The 25,502-nt window shown below is 28.1% G+C and overlaps 1 protein-coding gene across 2 annotated transcripts in view; it reads left to right on the top strand.

The window, feature by feature from the left end:
• The window catches only part of LOC107436161 (SAM and SH3 domain-containing protein 1), an 82,481-nt gene that overhangs the window by 32,746 nt on the left and 24,233 nt on the right, over positions 1–25,502 (top strand). Inside the window, exons 2-3 of one of the 2 annotated variants that reach the window (XM_043040329.2) lie at positions 18,352–18,434; positions 20,967–21,010. In XM_043040329.2, coding sequence (XP_042896263.1) covers positions 18,352–18,434; positions 20,967–21,010 — 127 coding nt within the window. The remainder of the gene's footprint in view (positions 1–18,351; positions 18,435–20,966; positions 21,011–25,502) is intronic. The other variant, XM_043040330.2, reaches the window with a different exon arrangement.

Consider the following 25,502-nt stretch of genomic DNA (forward strand, 5'->3'; position numbering starts at 1 on the left):
ATATATATATATATATATATATATATATATATATATTTATAATGGACACCAGGGTCCCATCTGCGGCAAAAGATTAATATGAGTATATAATTTTTGCTTAAAATATGCATATATTTAAAAAAATTTAAATATATACTAGGTAAATAATTAAGCATTTCACATAAATATGCAATTAGTAAGTCTTTTATTTTTTTCTAAGCGATTGCAATAAAATTTAACAATATATGGAGCTATTAAGGCTTTCCTTCTGGTATCTGAGATTGATGAATCAGTTGGTCATACTTCTTTCTTTCGGATCCTCTAATTATTAACAGCTAACAAATCTGATTCGTTTTGCTTTTTGTGTGGTTTTATTCCATGATAATTATTTACGTTAAAAAAAAAAAAAAAAAAGCTTTATTCTCTGAACCTTTAATGATCGTCAGAAGAGAGAAATTGAGGGCAAAAAAATTTATGTTACAACCACTTTAATATTGTTTTAAACAAAAAATAAATTAATGATGATTCTTTTTTACTTTATTATTTTTTTTTAATGTTAACTCATGATTAACATTTACGTAGTAAACAACTGAGTTATGGCAATCTTTCTTTATTTATTAAAAAAGGAAAGAGCGAAACGTTTTAAACTTAGAATCGGGTTTTAATCTAGAATCGAGTTTTATTTTTGGTAGAAAGCAGATGGCATTAAATTATTTTTAAACTTTTCTTCTGTAGCCAAATCTTTTATTAACTACGTGAAGCTAAAAATTAACTCGTATCAATAAAAGGAAAAAAAATGTATAATTTAACTATAAATAGAATTAGCAACTCGACTATTGCCTAAATATGAACTGATACGAAACGAATTAATTGACTTACATAAATAATTGAAACAAGTTTTATTTTTTTAAATAATTTTAAAACAGTTCAATAAACCAGAAAAAGCCCCCGAAAAGGAGATGGTTAGGTGAGGTAACAAAAGATCTAACCATAATGAAAATTACCAACTGGAAATAAAAGGGTAAGAGAAAGTTTTGGGGTAATATATTGTTCAGCAAGCCAAGACCCACAGTGGGCTGTAGCACGATAAAAGAAGATGTATACAGGTAAACAATGCCTTAAGTCTGGAAAAAAATTATTTAAGATAAACCAATTAAAAAATTTGTACAAAAATATTTTAAATCCTTTGTTAGTGACTGGTTTTTTTTTAAAATTAGTCATATATTAGTTTTAAAAGGAGCACACTAAAAATACGAATATATATATTTTTTGCATCGCTATTATAAAATTTCTGTGTCTTCAAGTATTTACAGGAATTTTTTAGCATTCAACATTCTTATAAAGTGTTTAGCTAAAAATTACTTTTGAAATTGCTCTGCTAAAATCTAGTAGCCTTCTTATACAATGATTGGATAAGAAGTATTTGTAAAATTGCTTTGCTACCAGGGCTTGATAAGATAAAATGTTTGCATAAAAGCTATGTTGAAAATTGTTTTGCTACAGGGTTTCGGCAAAAATTCCATAAAATAATTGATTAAATTGTATTAGAAATGTTTTAGTACAAGGGTAAGGTGAAATTTTATCAAAGGATAGAATAAAAAGTTTTTTTTGTGAACATTAGAAAGCTGCAGAGGATAAATTAAATTTTATTAAATATGGCAGAATTAAAAGTATTTGATTACATTCTTGCTAAGTAGCAACATGAAATGTTTGAAATTGTGAACTGGAAAACATAAAAAACCGTAATTTTTAAATAGCTGTAATTTTTTGCTCGAAAGGTTATCCTATTTCCTTATATAACGAATGGATGTGAAAATGAATTTAACATTGTTGAGCCGAAAGGTGTTTGGTTATTACAATAGTATTACAAAGTAGCTGCATAAAAAGTATATTTAAAATTGTGAATTGTAAAGTATGAAAATCAGTAATTTCAAAATTGTTGTGCTTTTGTGCTCCAAAGGTTTGATTACATTTTGATAAAACAAATGGATAAAAAGTATTTTTAACATTTCTGACCCGCTTTCTAACATTCTTACAAAATAGCTACATTAAAAGTATTTTTTAAATTGCCTTGAGCACAAAAATCAAAGCGCAGTTCAGAGTCATCCATTAACAACTTCTGTTTGTTATTGCTCTTCAATTTTATTTGCTTTATTGTTGATGTCATCCATTTTGGAAAACGACACCGATTCAGCGAAATTTCAATATAAGCGAATGTACTGTATAACCGTTGTTCTCGTAGAACTGTCACTGACAAAATTACTTTTGCCCCTCCACGAAATGAGTATCATCAATCACATCTGTTGTTACTTCTGTCACTTCTGTTCTCCGAAGCTTAAGAGCTATAAATTCTCTTTTCATGGAAGATCTCTCGATAACTTTAATAACATTTTTATTTGATACAACTCGAGGAAGTGTTCTTATTTTTGTTGAAAAATTGCAACTTTCAAAGATGATGAGTTTTAATACCGAACGATTCGTTATATTGTTAAAAAATTTATAAATCTTATCTTATAAATAAATTTTATTGAACATTCGAATTAGTTAAATTCTGTTGATGAAGTCAGTAGAAGAACATGCTAAGTGACTGCTTAGAATTTTTTATATTGTTAAGAGATATGATAAGGATCTTATAAATTATTTGATTGCCTTAAAATAATTAAATTCCATTTAATTATTTTAAGGTTATTTCTAATGAACTTTTTAGTGAAAGAACATGTTAATTAACATTTTGTAAGAGGTTGTTATATCGTTATAACTTATAACTATAGAGTAATGATCTATTTCATTATTTTAAGGTAATTTTTAATGAACTTTTTAGTGGAAGAACATGTTAAGTAACATTTTGTAAGTGGTTGTTATATTGTTATAACTTATAACTATAGAGTAACGGTCTATTTAATTATTTTAAGGTATATTCTAATGAACTTTTTAGTGGAAGAACATGTTAAGTAACATTTTGTAAGAAGTTGTTATATCGTTATAACTTATAACTATAGAGTAATGATCTATTTCATTATTTTAAGGTAATTTCTTATGAGCTTTTTAGTGGAAGAATATGGTAAGTAACATTTTGTAAGAGGTTGTTATATCGTTATAGCTTTAGTTCATATATCTTATTAATTATTTGTGATAGCTAAACATCAATGAAGACCTTAGTGGAAGATCTTGTAATACTCTGTTAAGAGCTTGCTATATTGTAAAGAGTAATGATCTATATACCTTATTAGTTATTTGAATTAGTTTAACTCCATTGAGGAGCTTAGTGGAAGAACATTCCAAGTGACTCTTTGTTAAGAACTTAGTCATATTGTTAAAAAGCTGTATTACAGATCTTGTTAATTATTTGAATTAATTAAACTCAATTGAAGACCTTCGTGGAAGAATATGTTAAGTGACATTCTGTAAAGAGCTTATTGTATTGTTGAGTTATGATTTGTAGACGTTATTAATTATTTGAATTAGCTTAACTGTGTTGTAGACGTTAGTTGAATAATGCGTTAAGTGATATGAGGTAGTTATATTATTAAATGATCTATAGAATCTATTATTTATTTGAACTAGTTAAATTCCATTAAAATGTTTAGTAGGAAAACATTTTAAGTTTTATGCTTTTAAAGTTGTTATATTGTTAAGAGAAATGATGCATCGACATTAATTATCTAGACTGGTTAAACTCCATTGAAGATTTTAGTAGAAAAACATATTAAGGGACACTTTTATGAATTCAATCTAATTAGTTTAAGAAAATATGTGAACACAGGAAATTTGTTTAGAAACATCATTTTTTTTTCTCTTTGTAAAATCACTTTATTTAATAAATTTTTAATGCAATTAGCCGATTATAACATAATCTAGAAAGTTGAGTGTTTTTAAAATATCGCTTAACGTATAATTTCTTTGAAATTTTTCTTTTTTCTTTCTTGATAAGTTATTTATCTTAAATGTGTCATGGAAAATGTTCTCTAAAAATAACTATCACGTTCATTTCTAATAAAGCCTAAGTCAAATTTTATTTTCAAGTAAAGAATTTATTCTATATGATAGAAATTTCAAAGCACGTAGAAACAATTATGCGATTCAAATTTGTTACAATCCCTTTAAGGGGATAATTTAAACCATATTATTGTTTATTTTAAATTTGATTACTCAATACGATTGGTTCAAACTGAACGAAAATACTGTTCTATATGACACCGTACCGGTTGAAAAACCTGATTTGGTTCTCTAGATTAGAATCGAGTTTTAACCTGGAAAACCGAATCAAGTTTTATTCTTGGGAGAAAACTAATGATATTGTACTATTTTTAAACGATTATTTTTAGCCAAATCTTTTATTAACTGCGTGAAGCTAAAATTTAACTCGTATAACAAAATAAAATAAATTATTTTGATTTAAAATCTAAATGGCAACTAATTGCCTAAATAGCTACTAATACAAAGCTAATTAATTAACTGTCTTATATAAATAATCTAAACACTTCTGATTTTTTTTAACAATTTTAATACAGTTCAACAAACCTTATATTTTTTTAAATTTGAATATCTGATAAGATTGGTTCAGATTGAATGGAAAGACTGTTCCGTTCAACACAGGCCCGGTTGCAGAAAATTTTAACATCGTTTTTTGCATCGTCAATATGGTCCAACAAATTATTGCTGATCCTTGATAAAATTAGCCCGAAATAATATGGTTCAACAGTTAATCTATTTTTCATTTCTATCTTTCATTATAATCTATATTTCATTATTATCAGTGGTTTTAAAGAATACTTTGTCGGAAAATACATTGTCATTAGTAATAATTAAGGTAATTTTTACAAAATGTTGAGACTAATTTACGTACAATTTTTCTAAGATATCTGTCACTGCAGTCCTAAATAAAATTTCATTTTTCCTAAAATACGCCTTTTAATCTTGTCCCATCACGATTTTTTTCCAACCATATTCAATGAAATAATTTAGTTAAATTTTCTTGTGAATGAAGAAAGATTATCATGGGAGTCGAATTGTATACAAAATGTTCAAAAGCACGAATATTTTTCTTCTTCTTTTATTTACTTCTAAGATGAAAAAATATCCATCTTATTTGGCCCTAATGAAGGCTTGGAAACATTTAATAATAGCAGAAGATTTTACCGAGTCTAAAACGTGAGTTCTTGACATAATTTGTATTCCTTTGATGAAAAACCTTTGACTCTGTATGTTTCTTTCATAGAAGATTAAATTTCTCATTCACGAATTTTCTTCTACCACTACTGGCTCTGAGAATGGAAAGAAACATTTTCAATTCGACATTATAAAAAAGTTTTTTAGTGTGTGATAAGTGAAAAAAAATATATAAATCATTTAGAATAATTCTGATTTAATAATTTGATTTTTAACGAGTTAGTGTCTTCAAAGCTTTATTTAATCTTATCAGATTAACTAATTTTGACTACTCATTAACATCTTAGATAATAACAACGATCAGTCTGATTTAATACAGCTTTTTGACAATTTTTAAATATGTTGATCGGGTGATATGTTGCTTTGTGTGTGTTGTGATATGTTGATCAATATGATTGTTATGTTTAGAAAGCAAGAAAATTTTAAAACCATATGAAAACGTAAAAATTAAATTTGTTTATACATAAAAATCGTTAATAAGAATTCTATATTTAATTCGTTTTTAAAGAATATGCCATATTTTTCTTTTTAGTTAATTAGATGAAATTCATATCGAAGTAAATTTGGGAATTATTTATAATGAATACGAAGTGTACTTATATAAATACAATGTTTGTGGCTTTCATTGTATAAAATGGTTTAAAGGTAAATAATTTTTACAACTTATTAACGTCTTAATTAAATAACAATAGTATTTTTTTTCTGTTTTAATACAGATTTTTGAAATTTTTTTTAACGTGACATGCTGATTAATATACTTCTAACTTTTAGATTGAAGGAAAATGTTAATATCCTATTTAAATATATTTAAATGCAAGTATTAAATTTCTTTAAATATAAAAATATATATAAATTAATTATTTTAATTCATTATTAACGAATAAACAATTATTTTTTAATTAATGAATTATTAATTAATAAAACGAAATATATTTCAATGAAATATGAAGTATACTAGCAGATATACTGTATATGAAGAACTATTATTGCAAATTTATTCAAAATTGTGAATTGCTAACTAAAATTGTATTATTCAAAAACGGAAAATATTTTTTTAAATTTTACAGCCTTCATTTTAATTTTGTAAGATAATATAAAATATTAACTTGTCCTAAATGCTGTAAATATTCATTTCTGTACCGGATTTCAATTTAAACTTATATAACTTAGTTAATAATCAGCAGAATAATTAACTAATTGTTTAATATGCTTGTCTAGACATTTTATTACTATCTTTTAAAATATAATTTTTCGTTTTGTGCTATGGAATTAGGAATTAAATATTTTTTCTCATTAATTTTGAAATAGTGATTTAGTTTAGTTTTATTTTTTAAGTTTCTTTATTAAAACCTTCAATATTTTCTCTGCCGAGCCTCATAAGCAGACAATTTATAATGAATTAATTATATAACATTTTCCTTAATTAGAAACCGTTTCCCGAAATTTCGTAATTTTTATCTGAAAGTTCTGTAACGTTTAAAAATATATTCCTGAAACTTAAAACCTTGCAAAAAAGATTTTAGCATACTATGTTAAAAATATTTAAAAATACCGACTGTAAAAAAGAAAATAATCTTCTAACTTACTTTAAAAACAATTTTAAAAAAGTTAAAGAATTGAAAAAATTTAATTAATATACACGTCAACGGATCCAAGGCGATTATATATCATATCTGTTATAGAACGCTACTATAGGGCGATTCCATATAATTCTATTCTGAATTCCTTTATTGTTTACAATTATATATTAAAAAATAATCAGAAGGCTTATGAAGTTTTGTAGAAAGAATAGCTTCTTTGTTTAGGTCCAAAATTGCTTTTAAAAATAAACATTTAATTTTATAACAGTTAAATTTAAATAGTATTTAATATTTTTTTGTGGTTACAGAATGATACATGATATAATATCCAATATTATCTGGCAGAATGGCACAAACAATTTTTCTCTATATTAAAACATAAGGGCCACCAACTCTGTTTTGGGTGTTCAACGTAGCGTTACATTTTGTTTTGCTGCAAAAAAACTATACTTTTAGGAACTTGAAATTACTAAGGTGTTAGAAAATGAGCAGAGAGTAAAATGAGCTATGGAATAAAAAAAAATTAACACTTGATTATTAGCTCCAGAATTATTAGTTGTTTGAACTTGTAGAAAAAAATGCCGTACAGGCCGCTCAACAGGCCACTGGAAAGAAACTGAAGAGTTTTCAGAGAGGATGCTGATCATTATGAATGAAGAACGAACTGTTTTATAACAAATAATTATAAAATTGAAAACGATTTAAGTGCTTATCTAAATTAGGCACGATTTAGGTATTTATCTATAATTTGTGTCCGGTGCTGAAGACGTCAGTTACGGTATTATAAACGTTTCTTATTCGCCATTGCGGATTTTAAGAAATAATAACGTATTTTAATAAACCACGTCTATAGTTAATCGATTAACTATTTCTAGGTTATCAACTCTAGGACTTGGGCTGACGTAAAAAAAATAATTTGTGTATGTTGGACCTATGGTTAAAAATTATTGTGTTGAAATTTCGAATCAATTTGATAAAGATTCAGTTCGGGAATACTTATTTTTAACCTGTAAAGTTGACATTGAAATTTATTTTCTATCTTTAAAATTGAAAATAAATGTTGACCCAAAAAGCAATTTTTTTTAGTTGAGAAAAATGTTATGGATGTTTTTGCAATGCATTCAGAGTAGAACGACATGGCTAATATGTCACCTGCTGTTCTTTCTTCCACAGATTTGCTTTCTGTCAAGATGAATTTCTATTGATACTTTTTGAGATTTCTTTGCCCAATTTATTCAAGAATTTTTCGTCCGGCTGTCTTCTTTTCAATCGCAAGCAATTTGTCACTTAAAGCGATTTTCATTTTACTGATCACTTGGCTGATTTTGGTCATTTATTTCTCGCTAAAGCTTTTCTTTTTTTTTACTTGGTCCAATGAAAATGAATGCCAAAAGGGGAAATTTCTTGCTTTATTTTATGAAGAATTCGTTGTCGTTAGATTGAATTCAAGTAAATGAATTCTTTTCTCCATGATTTATTTTGAAATATTTGGAGACTTAAAAATATAAATTATTCTGATTCATCACAAATTTTGATGGTTTTAGTTGAATTATTATATATAAATATTGTTTTATTAATCTTAAGTTTTTAAGTTTAAGTTAAGCGTGTTTAAACAACATACGGGGTTTTCGATCAAAGTCTTTAATATGCGGTTATAGAATCTTTGTCAAAAAAGAGGAAAAAATAGATTAAGTTTCGTAAATATGAATTTGTGTGTGGGAAGTTTTCAGGATCTCACGATTCACTATCAAGAAATTATTGTCTTGAATATCAAAAGCATCTAAACAAATTTGAAAGTCAGATAAAATAGAAGACAGTGAAAAAATATTAAAAAATTTTCATTCATTCAAATTTGTAAATTTTTAAATTTTTTTTTAAAAAATAAGACCTAATTTTGATTATTAGTTATTAATTACTAATTTTAATTAGTAAGAAATAATAATTTAATAATTTTAAAGTAAAAAATATATAAACTTCAAGTTTTGCACTAAATGTGATAAATTATTACAACATTTTTATATAAATTTATCAAATTAATAAATAATTTTGAAAAATAAGATTTTTTGAACTGTCGTAAGTTAAAAGAAACATTTTTCAGGCTCAGAAATTTGTAGCTTATATGTCAGAAAATGACAAAATTTTTGAAATATTGTGTATTTTTCCTTTTTAATCTTTATGAAAAGATCGGTATTCATTAAGGTTTTTATTTTTTATTTTTATAACCGTCGTTGAACAGCCGACCCAATATTTGGGTTTACGATTACTAATGCTCAACTCTATAGCCTTGCAATTTTGAAACCAATCCAGAAGTCAAGGGTATTCCTGGATCAAGTATTGGGAGAAATTTGCCTTCGTGGAGGACTTTTTGATGAAACTAACCCGCATTTGCGTTACATGAAGAGGAAGACTACGAAAACCTCCCACGGTTAGCGTGACGACAAGGGGACTCTAACCCATGATCTGTCTACCACTGAGGATATTTCACGTCTTCAACAAGGTTTACCAGTTGAAAGGAAAGTTGATAACTGAACCACCCTGCGCTATTAGTTTAAGACATAGCACGGTTTTACTTAAATGCTATTTTACGCCAAGGAAAATAAAAAGAAAATGAATAAAAAAAAGTTATGAACTTTAATATTCAACCATAAAACTGTACTAGTATCAAAACTGGTAAATATTTACAATAATTGAATAATATTTGATTTTATTAGAAATTTTCATTTTGACAGCATTTTCCCATCTACACTGTAAAAATATTAGCAGTATATAAATTCATCACGACTTGGACATAAATTGTTCTGCCGGGAAGTCGACGTAAATAGTTCTACTCCAAATAGACAAATAAAATATCCTGCTGCTAATTGGATGTAAATAGCTGTTCCAAACATAAATTGTTTTGCAGGGTATCGGATGTAAATAGTCACTACTCCAAACATAAATTGTTCTGCAGGGAAGCGTACATAGTTCTACTCCAAACATAAAAAATGAGAAGTATGGTATAGCCTAATATGGATCTTGTACTAGAAATAATAACTAACTAACCCAAACATTAAATATTCTGCAGGGAAATGAATTTAAATAGTTACTACTTCTGAACATAAATTGTTCTGCAAGGAAGTGGATGTAAATAGTTCTACTCCAAATATAAAATATTTAGCATGCAATTGGATGTAAATAGTTACTACTTCAAACATAAATTGTTTTGCAAGGAAGTGGACGTAAATAGCACTATATCAAACATAAATTGTTGCGTAAGGAAGAGAGCTTGACTACGTTCTAAGTGTAACTTTTATGAATATAAAGTAATTATGAAAATGACTTTCATATGCTAAAAAGCGCCATTTTACATAACATAAAACGGCATTGAAGAAAATATTTTGCGAAATGTTTGTTTTTGTTTTGAAAACTTTTAAATGAAATTTAGTTTATGCAAAATAAAAGGAAAAGTATTTAAGAAAATGAGTGGAATAAAAGAAATCAGTTGATCTTTATTATATGCGTAACTATTTTTATTGCATTCAACCAACAAAATTCAGCTTATAAATTCCCATTCGTGTTATTAAGAATGATACTTGCAATTTTATGTCTTCAAAAAACACTGAGCATTATTACCTTAATTTCTAACACGCTAAAGTAGTTAAATATATTTTTAGCCTAGCTTCGAATAATAAGAAGAAGATTTTGGTTTTAAAATAAGGAAATGTTTTGTTACTAGCTCAAAAAAAGTCTTTAAGTTTTTTCTCCCGCAATTCATTATTTTCTCATTTATCTCCGAACACTATTTACAAAATTTTCTCGTCCATTTTTAAACTTATGTTCCTTCACTGTTTTCGCTGTGATAGCGAATTACTAACATTAAATTCAGTCCGCAATTACCAGACGCCGGTTAAATGTGTTTTTATGTTAGTAATTTTCTTCACTAGGCTTAAAAGTATTTTTTTTTAAGACTTTCAATATTTTAAACGAAGTAGCATGCAAAAGAAAAAAAAAATTACTAATTGCCTTGCATTACCTCAAGCGATGTTCTAATGTGATTTTGTTTCCCGTTAGGGTTTTTATGGGTGATAAAAAATGCGGTAAAATAAAAATTCGACACTACTTATGAAATAAGTGTTGTCATTATATAAATGTGAAATACAATTTCTTACACTGTAAACCAAAACTTCTGACAAATATTGTTTCATTCTATTTTAATTTCCAATGATAATCATGAATGACAATGTTACTAATTATTATATAGCTTCAAATATTATGTTTTGTTACGGTTTTATGGGTGATAAAAAATGCAGTAAAATAAAAATTCGACAATACTTATTAAATAAGTGTTGACGATACTTATGAAATAAGTGTTGTCATAATTTATATGTGAAATACTACTTTTTGTGTCGTGAACCAAAACATCTGACAAATATTGTTTCACTCTATTTTAATTTCCAATCATAATCATGAATGACAATGTTAATAATTATTATATAGCTTCAAATATAATGTTGTGTTACGGTTTTTATGGGTAATACAAAAATCCACTAAAAAAAAATTCGACAATACTTTTTAAATAAGTGTTGACGATACTTATGAAATAAGTGTTGTCATAATTTATAAGCGAAATATTACTTTTTGTGTTGTAAACCAAAAACATCTGACAAATATTGTTTCACACTATTTTAATTTCCATATCATTGAATTTACAATGTAATATTGTGTAAGTATTGTTACAATATTAACATTGTAACAATGTTAATATTGTATATACAATATTGTATAGCTTCAAATACAATGTTGAGTTATGGTTTTCATGGGTGATAAAAAATGCGGTAAAATAAAAATTTGACAATACTTATGAAATAAGTGTTGTCATTATATAAATGCAAAGCACTATTTCTTGCTCTGTAAATCAAAATTTTTGGCAAATATTGTTTCACACTATTTTAATTTCAATATCGTTGAATTTACAATGCTAATAATAATTGCATAGCTTCCAATACAATGTTGAGTTGCGGTTTTTATGAGTGATGAAAAATGCGGTTAATTAAAAAATCGTCAACACTTATTGTTGTCAATATATAAATGCAAAGCACTATTTCTTGCTCTGTAAACCAAAATTTCTGGCAAATATTGTTTCACACTATTTTAATTTCCATATCATTGAATTTACAATGCTAATAATAATTGTATAGCTTCAAATACAAAGAGCTATATCTTTGATTATCTTCAATGATAAATTTTAAGCCCGTTTAAACTGAACAGCAAATTCATGTAGCTTTTCCTTTATCAATAAAATGTTTTGAAATTGTTAATTTTTGTTCCAATTCTTTTTTAAATTTACAGTATCCATTGAAGGATTAGTGAAATAGTATGAAACATTAGTGTAAGAAATCGTATATTTAAAATTTGATCGATTTCTCAGGAACAATTCAACCGATTTCTCTCAAATTTTGTATTTTGCCGTATAAAACGATATCCTTTAAAGTAAAGTAAAAATTTTATACCTTACAATTCAAAATGTTTCTACTATTATTAAATAAAATAATAATAAATATTTATTAAAATTTATTTTTTGCATGGAATTATCTTATGAGAAACGAATTTTATATAATTTTGTGCAAAATTTTTTCAATTCTCCTTAAAAGTTCTCGAGATAATGTGAAATACACAAAAAGTAAAATTGACTTTGAGGGGTCCAAATTGTGGATCACACTCCTGATCAAACTATGGGGACCATATTTCTAAGATTGAAGCTACCACTTATATTTTGTTGGTCAAAAATCCGAATTCGTTGAAAATAAGGTATGTTTATTCAGAGAAAGTACGTTTTTGTGTTTGATTTCGTTACTTAATTGTACATTTTATCAAAAGAATATTTCACCTTTTTTTAAAATTTTAGCTCAATAAAGGTATTATTTTAATGACTGGATCGTGCGTTCGAGAACCTATATTATCTGAATACTATACTCGCATTGTTGTTGTAGGCCATTAGGTAAAGAGCGCGATTGTTCTTGTTTTCCAGTGGTGCCATCTTTGGCCAAGAATTCGACTTCTTCCACACCCATACGTCACACCCATCTGTAGGGTGGACTCATTCATACATCAATTCATTCATCAAAAAGATAGTAATTTTGATTTGAGCCGGAGAACTATCTAAGTCCAATTCAGTACCCCAGAGGCATAATTTGCTATGGGAGCATGGAGGATTTTGTGACGAGACAGAATACACGTGTACCAGTCACCATTTACTACACGGGGAGTCTTCGGCGGTCTGGATTTGAACTCCAACTCACACGAATGAGAGTCCAGCACCCTGCCAAACAGGCGACACCACTCAAAAAGTTAATTCAGAAATTTAAATTTAATTCTAACACTTAGTGACTGTGTACAAATAATTTTTAAAGATTTTTTTTTAAACTTAGCATAGTTTTAAATAATTTCGTTTGGACAGTAGTTTAAAAATGAGACAGAATCATTATTAATTAATGTGTTCTATTGAGATTTGTTTTTTTTCCTCCTTCTAATTTTATATTATTACTACACAGAGAAAAAAAAATTCTTCTGAAATTAGCTTACTGTATGGTTGGCGCATTGATGGTAAAAGAAAACCATAATTCTGGTAATAAAACCCAATGTATTTAATCGATTCATTTTGCTTTTCAAAATTATGGTTCTTATTACAACACGTTTATTAAAAAATATAAAATTAAATAATATAAAAGTATACAAACATAATAGTAAATTTTACTGAATCAATGGTTTTTATGCCATACACTAAGATATCATGATAAAATTATCAAATTTTACATTTATCAAATCTTACAAAAGCATATTGTTTTGCATATTACAAAAATAATCACCAAAGCGCTCCTGTAAAAATTATTGTGCATTTTGGTGTTCTCATATAGCCAGGAACATGGTAAATGTTACCATATTCTGGTAGTTTTGACCATTTTTTTTTCAAAGTGCAAATATTTAAGAAAGAAGCTTATTTTATCAAGAAAATATTTATACTTTCTGAAAATTAACTCCATTTATATATTATTTAGAAACAGATTTCTATGTTTAGAAACTAATTCTTTCATTAACTAACTGGTAAGGAAAGTGGGAGTGTTTGAAAAATTATCCTATTATTTTAAAGACAGCTCGTACAGTCAATTTAAATTTAAATTAAATTCTGTCCTCTATTAAACTTACAAAGTGAGAAGTGAGTGGAATAAATTTTAAAGTAACAATGTGCTCTGTAGTTGTCCGCTAAATTCATTGCCAGATTCATTGATTACTTCTCTGAATCCTAAATTGCGGCAGTTGATTACTATAAGAGGAATGGCTGCAATTTCTTTGCTCTAAGTTAATCCTTGAAAAAGTGTCCCAATTGCCTCAATCTGTTACTGTTAAAAATAAACAGATCTTAGTTTTTAACTTATAAAAAACTTTATTTAATATAGGAAAGGGACTATGCTAACTAATACTCAATAATATATTTTTTTAAACTAGATTTATTTTACCAAATTTTGTCACTTATTATAAAACCATATTATATTGTTATACTACCAAAATAATGACGGTGCCGGGATAACCTGGTCGGTAGGGCGCTGGGCCCATGTCCGAGAGTTCGTGGGTTCGAACCCCACGGGCCGAAGACTCTCCGTGTAGTTAAGTGACTGATGCACGTTAAATCTGTCGAGTCGCAAAAGTCCTCCATGTTCCGATAACAAATCAAGACCTCTGGGGGTATTGGATTGGAGATCGATCGTTCTCTGATTCAGGTCAAAATTACGATCTGTGGATAAATGAATGGATGTATGAATGGGTCCGCTCTNATTTTAAAGTAACAATGTGCCCTGTAGTTGTCCGCTAAATTCATTGCCACATTCATTGATTACTTCTCTGAATCCTAAATTGCGGCAGTTGATTACTATAAGAGGAATGGCTGCAATTTCTTTGCTCTAAGTTAATCCTTGAAAAAGTGTCCCAATTGCCTCAATCTGTTACTGTTAAAAATAAACAGATCTTAGTTTTTAACTTATATAAAACTTTATTTAATGTAGGAAAGGGACTATGCACTAATACTCAATAGTACATTTTTTTAACAAGATTTATTTTACTGAATTTTGTCACTTATTATAAAACCAAATTACATTGTTATACTACCAAAATAAATACGGTGCCGGGATAGCCTGGTCGGTAGGGCACTGGGCTCATGTCCGAGAGTTCGTGGGTTCGAACCCCACCGGCTCCCGTGTAGTAAAGTGACTGATGCACGTTAAATCTGTCGAGTCGCAAAAGTCCTCCATGTTCGGATAACAAATCAAGACCTCTGGGGGTATTGGATTGGAGATCGATCGTTCTCTGATTCAGGTCAAAATTACGATCTGTGGATAAATGAATGGATGTATGAATGGGTTCACTCTATAAACGGGTGCGACGTATGGTGTGACAGAAGTCGAATCCCAAGACTTAGTAAATTTCATCAGCATGAATTTACTAAGTCTTGGCATGACATGACTTTACTCGACATGAATGTATTAATTAACAGTAAATTAATTTCTTTAAAAATATGTAATGATCGAAATTTAATGAATTATTTTTAAAATATTGAGTGAATTAATGAATATTGTAATTTTTCGTCATAGCCTTTTATCAGTATTATTCTTAAAATTAGGTTTTATGTCAGACTGTTGAATTCATAGGTTTGGAGTGGCATCTAGTCTAGTTCTTAATTTGATTTTTGTGTATGCCTAAATTGAAAATGAATAAACTTAAATATGGTTCTAATTAAACTATAAAGCGAAAAAAAGAAGAAAATAAATGTCGAGAATGGTTATCAGAAATGGCTTCATTGTTGAATTTGGTTATTTTTATTCAATGCGAAATACTAATGAATATTTTTTCCAAATGCATATCTTTTTTGTAATTCATTCATTATATTGCTATTAGAAAAAAAACATTGTTTTGAAATTCTTTAGTAAAAAGAATTTGAATGAAATGATTCTATAAAAATTATGGGAATATTAAATAAGTAATGGATTATTAATTGGATATTTAAAAAATTAATTACAGGCTTTGAAAATTATTACTCCTGTACGGAACCCTAGGGTTCCGTGTATTACCATTCAGAAACCGTTGTTCTATATTATATCTGTAGTATTTTTATATAAGAAAAATTCAATATAAATGACTTTTACAACATATATTTCAGAGCCAGAAATTATAATCCCGAAAGACTAATATTTACTGTCATGATTTGTAAATGGTGAAAGGAATAGTTTATTTTTTAGATATCATACTAAATTATTTGACATTTAAAGACATTTTTCTTTTACACATAAAATTCTTTGACTTTATCTTGTCTACAAAAAAGCTGCAAATCATGCAACTTTCATTTACACACTCTAGCATTATAGTTTAAAAAAATAAATAACTATATATATTTTTTACTTAGGAATGGTTTATATTTAATCTCGATGTTTTTTCTTAAATTTTTGGGAAGCAGATTGTTGCGATTCTTTTTCTCCTGATAAGCTGAAAGAACAGGAGATTGAAATAAATGAACTGAAATGTGGGGTTTTACAAGTAAGAACTGACAGTTTTGAGAATAAATTGTCGTAAACGAGTAAAAAAAAGGGAATCTGAACTATTTGTAAGCAATAATAAATGATCGTGAAAAATGTGAACCACCTTTGGTATTTCTTGCACTCCTTTTTTTAAACTATTTTTCAGGGTTTAAATACTACGTATCAACGCATTTTTTGTACTTATCTAAAAAAAAGTTTTCCAAAGTAATATATTTTCAAACTGTTGTTGTTGTACGTCACATATATTGAATTATCGTTGGCTATTAATTGCATTGTTACAATACTCTACCAAATACTTTAAAATTTGATCTTAATTTTCCTTTTTTTTTAATATTATTTTTTTAAATACTTTTTTTTAAAAGGGAATATGATATGATAAATGTTTTAATAAAATTATATAATTTAAGACGCTTGAAAGTTTTTTTTGTTGTTATTTAAAACCTCTTAATGAATAAATAAATGAATGAAGTAAGTGAAAAAAACAATCCTACCAAGAGAAAAGACAAAAATTTAGAAGTTCATTATGTTCGATTAGAATTAATTTCTTATCATTATGGTGTCAAAATTGATGAGCCCAATCGATGAACATATTATAGGTTATAATATTTCAGAATTATTCAAATTTCTATGTTTAAGAACATATAGTTGCCTGCTTGTAATTATAATAATTAATGTATTCTTCCAATTCAAATTTCAACCAAAAATTCTCGAATTAAGTGAATCTGCTGTTCCAATTGCAGTTGTTCCAAAAGTGGCCGGTGATTAAAAAAAAATAGATTGAAGGAAAAACAGAAGGCGATAGAAACGTACTGTTAACCACATTCTGCTTAGAGAACTAAGCACATTTCGTTCTAATTTTTAAATTGGTTAAAAAGTTCGTTAAGAGATAGCGCTGACTAAGAATTAGGAGGAGAAAAACAGTAAAACAATCTTTTCAAAATAAGCACAATTTGAAGTAAGAATGTGATGCAATCTGTGCTCGAAATAATTGTTGCCAGTGCAAATACTTTAATTAAAATACACTGTAAAAAATTTCGGATTAATTTACGGTAAAAAAAATGGGTGATGGTAACTTTTCACAGTAAAATCCATTTTTACCGGAACACGTTACGAGACGAAGAATTTGACCTACCGTAATTTTTATAGTAATTATTACCGTAAAATTACTGAATCACTCTAATTAAATAAATATTACTATAAAAATTACGGTATAGGATTTAATGATAAAAGTATACTTTACGGTAAAATGGATTTTACGGATACTGCACCCAAAGTGCCGGTATATTATACCGTAATATTTTACAGTGAAATCTGACATGGAATAGAAAATTTCTATTCAGCAAATGTCAAAATAAATAAATAAATCATAATAAATAATGATAAAATAAGAATTGTCCTGCTTTAATTTTTTATTCGCTATGTCAGGCTCAATGATAAACGGAAACGTGGTAGCATATGTGGGCTATGTCACCAAATTATTATTTCTAAAGTTATCTGAAATCACACGTGTTTATTTTGTTTATAGTTACGTTTAACTTTAAAAGTTAAGTGTGTTTCTATAAAACTAAATCATTTTAAACCAACTGTAATTGAATTAAAAATAAAAATACATTTTGTACTAAAAGGCAAAATTAATGGAGAAAATGTACATATTCGTTTCGGAGATCATAAAAAATCACCATACTATTTGACGCCGATAGTGCTTGATTTATTTTCGTAATAACTCTTACCGATATTGTTGTACCAAGCACTGTTTTAATAGTGACCTAACATGCTAATAAAGATATTTAATATTGCTACTAGGGTACCTTATATAGGTACTGTGGTAATAGGTTTTTACATCCCTCTGAAAGGACTAAGTGTCGAAAGAAATTTATGGATTGTTGTAAATTTTGACTTTGTATCTCATGAGTTGGCCTCTAGCAATAAAGTTAATCTTTATTTCGATGGATTGAACTTTGTTTTTTGGATTGAGTTCAACATAAAATGTAATATTCAAATGTAATGTTTAAAATAAAATGCAACGACGAAAAAATAAAAATGTATTTTTTTATTTTTAGGATGCTCGAGATGAATCAGAGAGGAAGTCATCAACATCTGTAGAGAGTCAATCATCCTCATCGTTTCTTTTTTCGGCATTAAGGTAGGTAACTTTTTTTAATTGTTATATTATTTTTTGTTGTTAAATTCTTTTTCCCAATGTAGTGTGTTTTAGAGTAAAAATAATGCTTCATAAAAAATTCGTCTTAGCTTTATACTATTTGATGGTAACTTGACTTTAAATATTTTGCGCACTTATGAGACTTAAAATAATTTTGATCTATCAATTCAAAGTTAGATTATAAACTATTGAAAAGAAAAGTTACAAAATAGTTGCTGACAACGGAACAACGGAAATATTGGGCGATTTTTGTATGACTTATGAAAATTATTGTAATATAATCGCTTTATAAAGAGGGGAAAAGTATGGTCAAAAGTACGGGAATATTTTTAAAATTTACCGTGTTACTAACCCTATGAGAACAATAAAAAGCTCGATGGTAATGATGTGGTAATGATGGTAATGATGCTCTTTGGTAATGATGTTGGTAAAAGGAACAATAAAATATGGTTTCATTAAAGATATGATAAAATTTGTTAATTTTATCATGATACTTAAACTATTTATACAGTTAAATTTACTTTTCAGTTTTGTATTTTTTACTAAAGGTGTGGTAGTAAAAACAATAATTGTGAAACACTGAATTTCCTGTTAACTATTACCATATAAAATGGAAAAATTACGATGTTGTAGTTGTAGTTCATTTACGTCGCACTAGAGCTGCACAGTGGGCTATTGCCAACGGTCTGGGAAACATCCCTGAGGATGATCCGAAGACATGCCATCACAATTTTGATCCTCTGCAGAGGGGATGGCACCCCCGCTTCGGTAGCCCGACGACCTAGCACTTTACGGTAGAACAGTTTAACGAGAACCAATACCGCACACCCTCGGTCCCTACGCAGGCTGATCCAAGTGGTCACCCACCCGCACACTGACCGCAGCCAGTGATGCTTGACTTCGGTGATCTGCTGGGAACCGTGTCTTAACGATCAGTCCACTGCGGAACTGGAAAAATTACGAAATGAAAGGTTTAAATATCGTATATTTTGGTTTTATTACCCTGAATCATGCTTTTATTTAACAGAAATGCTATTACAGGTCTGTACGATAATTTTACCAGATTTTTTTTCGGTGTGTACTTTTCGACCTTCTGATTTATTCAACTTAGTTTTATGCTGTCCAATGACTTACTATTTTTCGGATATCTGAATAATATGCATACTGTTTTTTTATGAAAGTTATTCTAAGAAATAAATTATCAGGAATTGAAGGTTAATATCGTCTTGTAAATTACTATCTCCGAAAAAAAGGTTTAATATTAAATCATAATCATCTTGAACCATAGCATGGAGAAAATTTCCTGCAATCTTAATAAAGTTTCAATGTTAACTATATTTCCATTGAGGATGAACCATAGTATCGTGCAATCAAGTTTTAAAGTTACCATAACATGGATCAATTTAGCATTATTAAAATTACAACAAATTCGAACAACATTATGGTTCAGTTTTGCATAAAATTTATTAAATTAGTGATCAATTAATTTATGAAACTACTTAAAAATAGAAAATGCTATTGTTGCAAAATAAATACTATACCAATGACTGCAATATGGTCTTTCATTTAATAGTTAAATAACTCACAAAATGTCACTAGATATTAATTTTTTTGTGATAAAATCGAATTCGAATCATATTTTGAACGTTGACGTTGTACTTGTACGAAACCATAGTACTTGATAAATGAAGATGAAAGAAACAAGGATTTTCTTAGATAAATTTTTGATTCGTTCATCTCCATAAGTTTTCTTTCATATTTTGAAAGAAGCAAGACTAAAAATTCATAAAGTATTTTTGAATATGGAGGAGATTTCCTAACTTGAGGAGAAAAAAATAACGAAAATCATAACCTGGAGCAGAAATGGCGTTTAAAGTTTCAACTACGAAATTAATTTGAGATATGATATTTCGTGTTAAATCATGTGTATTGTATGTACAAAATAATCTGAAAAAAAATGTCAGAATGCACGGAGAAAAACAGTTCTGGTAAAATTACTGCATTGTATTGTAATTGCATTTCTAGTAAATGAAGCCATAATTCTGGTTAATAAAACCAAACTATATGGGATTTAAACCATTAATTTGGTAACTTTTCCAATTTTTATGGTAACGGTTAAGCAAAAATTCTAGTTTTCAAAATTATAATTCTTATTGTCTCATATTCAGTAAAAATTTCAAAATTGAAAACTAAATTTTACACCATAAAGAGTTCTAAAGCCATGTCTTAAGATATCATGATAAAATTATTATATTATATTGCATATTTACCATATTTTATCACATATTATAAAACCTAATTTTATTATTAATTTTTCCCAAGAACCTTATCAAACCGCTTCGGTAAAAATTTAAGAGCTTTTAGGTGTTCTCGCATACGCGGTAAATTTTACCATATTCTGGTAGTTTTGACCATTATTTTTGTATTCTAAGTGAATATATGTATAATTAGGAAAATTGTGAACATGTTTAAATTATCTTTATTTCTTTTAATTAGTTCCATTTTTCGTTTTAGATTTCGAAGTTCCAGCAGCACGTGCATTGATAAATGTATGAGAGGTAAATATTTGTTTATATTTAACTCTGTTGAAAAAAATATTTAAAACAAAAATAGAATTTTCCAAAAACGAGAAACATTTTGTAAGCTTCTTAAACCCATTAGGCTTTTTGATAATCAAAGCGAAATTTAATCACTTTGTTTAAATAAAGTACTGTTTTTTCCACCAGATATGTTAATTTATTAAAATATTTTTTTCTCTGCATAAAAAAAAGTTAAGCGTTTTACTTGCAAATAGGAATACAGATGCATCTTTAGTTGAACTGATAACATAATTTTAATTTGTCAATATTTTTTAACTAAAATTCTTTTTTTGAAAAATTATTTACAATATTGAAGTAGTAGTAGTAGTTAATTTACGTCGCAGTGGAGCTGCACAATGGGCTATTGGCGACGGTCTGAGAAACATCCCTGAGGATGATCCGAAGACAAGCCATCACAATTTTGATCCTCTGCAGAGGGGATGGCACTCCTGCTGCGGTAGCTCAACGACCTGCACGCGAAGTCGAGCACTTTACGGTAGAACAGTTTAACGAGGACCAATACCGCACACCCTCGGTCTCTAAGCAGACTGATCCAAGTGATCACCCACCCGCACACTGACCGCAGCCAGTGATGCTTGACTTCGGTGATCTGCTGGGAACCGTGTCTTAACGATCAGTCCACCGCGGGACTACAATATTTAAGATAAATTGACCAAAAAAATCACACTTTATTAATAAAATTAATTATCTGCTATTATACTTTGGAAACAGTCTAAATGTTTTTTCTTAAGTAAGATAATCACATATTTAGAAATATTTGTCTTCTAAATTTATTGAATTGATAAAAGCAATAATATTTTTTTTCTTCTAAAATATGCCCGAATCATTATTTTTCGAGAATGTATTAATTTCTTAAGTACCTCATCATCTTCAAACTACACATTTTAGATATTTAAAAGACTTCATTTTACCCCTTTAAATTAAAAAGATTATTTTTTTTAAATATTATTCATTTAGTTTTAATCATTGCTGTCTAAAACACTTTCCGTTTATCAGTTTTAATTAAAACGCCAAGTTCTAAAAAAATTGAGTAGCAAAACATAAGATTGTTTCCATGCTATATAAAGTTCTTTCAGATAATTGAAAGTTTTAATTAATTTTTCTGGATGAACGATACTATGTAAGCGTTTAAAAATGATACTTACAATAATTAACTCGAATCAAGCATGTATACTTGTCATAAAAATAAGTTTTCTTTCGCTTAATACTACTTTTTTTCTAGCATTAAAATAAATCGGATTCAAAAAATGGAAAATGATCTTAAATTTAATTGCATCTGTATAAAATAAAAATTAAAACCTGCTTTCTAAAACAAAATAAATATCTAAATGTAATTTCGTATTTAGTAGCAGTTATCTTTAAATGAAACGTATATATTAGTGTTTATTAGATAAGTATTTCTGTTACGAGCAATCATTGAAAAGATTCGGTGAACAAAAATTTTTGTTTAAATTTTTTATTCGTATTAGATATGTAGTACATATTTTCAATTTAAGAGAGGTAAAATGAGGTCTTTTAAAGGTCTAAAATCTGTAGTTTAAAGATGCTGAGGCACTTAAGAAATGAATTTTCGAAAAATAATGATTTGGACATATTTTGGTAAAATAAATATTATTGCTTTGATCAATTCAATGAGTTTAGAAATCTAATATTTCAAAATTTATGAATATTTTGCCTTAGTAAATACAATTAGATTAATTTTTAAAGTATATAAGATAATTAATTTTATTAATAAACTTATTTTGCAGTCAATTTATCTTTAAAATGTAAATAAATTAGATTTAAAAAATTGAAAACAATTTTAAGTTTAATTGCATATTTATTTTTCAATTTACGAGAGAAAATGAAGTTTTATAATGGTCTATAATCTGTAGTTTGAAGATGCTGAGGTGTTTAAGAAATAAATACATTTTCGAAAAAAAAATAATTTAGGCATATTTTAGATTAAAAAAATATTATTGCTTTTTATCAATTCAATGAATTTAGAAATCTAATATTTATAAATTTATGAATATGTTGCCTTAGTTAAAACTATTAGACAATTTCTAAAGTATAGTTGAAGGTAATTAATTTTAATAATGAACTAATTTTGCTGTTAATTTATCTTTAGAATGCTGTAAAGTAATTAGATTTAGAAAAGGGAAAACGATCCTAAATTTAACGGCATCAGAATAAAATAAAAGTAAAAACCTGCTTTTTAAAATGAAATAAGTATCCAAATGTAATTTTGTATTTATCTTTAATGAAACGGGGAGCAACGTTGGCCCACCTAATATGGTGCCCCTGAAAGAGAGGCCAACAAATCTGCCCCGTAAATGCCTGAATTGACGAAAAATGTTAACACAGGTGGGCACTGGAAAAAAAAATCTTTAATGAAACGTATCTATCTATCTATCTATCTATCTATCTATCTATCTCTCTCTCTCTATATATATATGTTTTAACGAATAATCATTGAAAGGATTCATTGAAGTAAAAATATCTGTTTTTACAATGTCGTGAAGGGGATAGTTATTGTGATTTTGTCCGTATAATCATATAACTCGAATGATATCAGAAACGTAAATAATGCGAAACAAAAGCGTTGCTCGCTGTTGGCTACGGGAACATGGAGGTGACTGCTCATTAATTTTGTGACTAACAACTGGATAGTAGCGATTCGGTCAGCATTGCGCACTGGCCTCCATTACTTCCCATTAAAGCTGGTATTCATCAATCTGAAGCTGTATGGTCTTCAAGTCGCCGCCATTGATATAATTTCAATGGTATATCGCTTTTCTCAATCTTCCTTAGGGCCTTACCCCTTCCGGCTTATGATCACATATATAAGAACAGATCACGCGATTATCTCACTTGATCACTCATACGCGATTCACGACCCACGGTATCATATATGAAACGAGAATTTCCGGCTCTAGCAGTCGATGATCACACAGACTTGATCTCATTTTGATTCTCTCGTATTCCATCATTTATTAGTTCATATACGTACTTTTTCAGTCCGCATACGCACTCTTATCTTTTTTTGGTACTCTCGTATTACATCTTCTATTGTGTATCTTTTATAATCTATCTATATATATATATTTCTCGCACACGGCGGCAAAAAAAAGCCTCATTTCAACTCCCCGAATGGCAACGCTAGAAAATCGACCAATGATTGCCGCTAAAAATGTCACATGCCAAATCTAGCTGAGGTGGCTCAACATATAGCGCTTTTAAAAACGGAAACTGAAGTAACCAGAGAGAGCATTCTCAGCAAATGCATTCTCTTCCGAAATCCACCCTATCAGCTGCGGCAATCTCATACTATTAAGCTAGGCAGAAGTGAGTAGTTTTTGTCGATGGATCTCTATTTTAGTATTTTGTCGAAAGCGCTTTTTTTCACGAATTTATATATTGCGAATTTATTTGACGATTTTTGATTTAAATCGCAAATTTATTTGTTTTGTTATTGTTATTAGTTATTCATTGAAAAATGAGTCTCAGTCGTGCTGTTACGCTTTAAGATTTTATAATGTATAGATTATAATTACATGTCATTTATTTGAATTCAAATTTATTTTAATGACTTTGTATTTACTAAAAAGATGTCATTTTTTTTTTTAAAAAAAACGTCGTTGTATGGATTTTAATGATTGTTTTGAATTCTTAGAATTTTGTGCACTTGCAATGTACCTAAGTTCGTAGCGAGCGAAGCGAGCTTGGTTTGCGAAGCAAACCATATAAGATTGCGTAGCAATTTTCAGGGATTAGCGAGCGTTAGCGAGCAGCTGCGCCCCCTATTTTAAAATAAAATAGGGGGCGCAGCCCACTATTTTATTTTATTATTTTAAGAGTGCGTATGTGTACTCTCTAGTTATACTCTTAAGCCTCTTTATTGTTTAGTACGCATTTTCTCGGAGCGTGTGGGCTGGGGAAACGTTTCCTTCCGCGGGTCCTGAAAGGATTAACCACTGTGCCAATATGGTGCACTATTTTTTAATTATGGATTGCCTTTGGATGCTTCTTACAATTTTTTTTGTTCTAAAAATCATTGTTATGGTTGTTAGAAGAACACAGTATTAAGAAAATTTTGGACATTAGTTGAAAAAAATTTTTTTTGTCTATTATTTTGGAGTCATTTATTAGCAGTGTATAAAAATTGTTATATTTGTAATGAAAATGAAACAGTTTAAAGTAATTAATTAAAACTGTTTTATATTTTTTTGAAAGACCATATTTCCGTTAATATATCACAGACGTTTTATAAGCGTATACGTTTTTGAAGGTGTATTTCAAAGCATGCATGGAACTTTTTGTATAATTTGTTGTGAAGCGAATTATTATTAGAAATCTTGCAACCAAATTGTTAATTAACTATGATTTATAAAAATGGTTACACATAATTTTAACACACATAATTTATGAAATTCTTGACAATTTTTAAAAACTATGAAAACTGATAAAA

The sequence above is a fragment of the Parasteatoda tepidariorum genome, chromosome 5 (assembly GCF_043381705.1).
Source record: "Parasteatoda tepidariorum isolate YZ-2023 chromosome 5, CAS_Ptep_4.0, whole genome shotgun sequence".
In the NCBI taxonomy this organism is placed as follows: domain Eukaryota; kingdom Metazoa; phylum Arthropoda; class Arachnida; order Araneae; family Theridiidae; genus Parasteatoda; species Parasteatoda tepidariorum.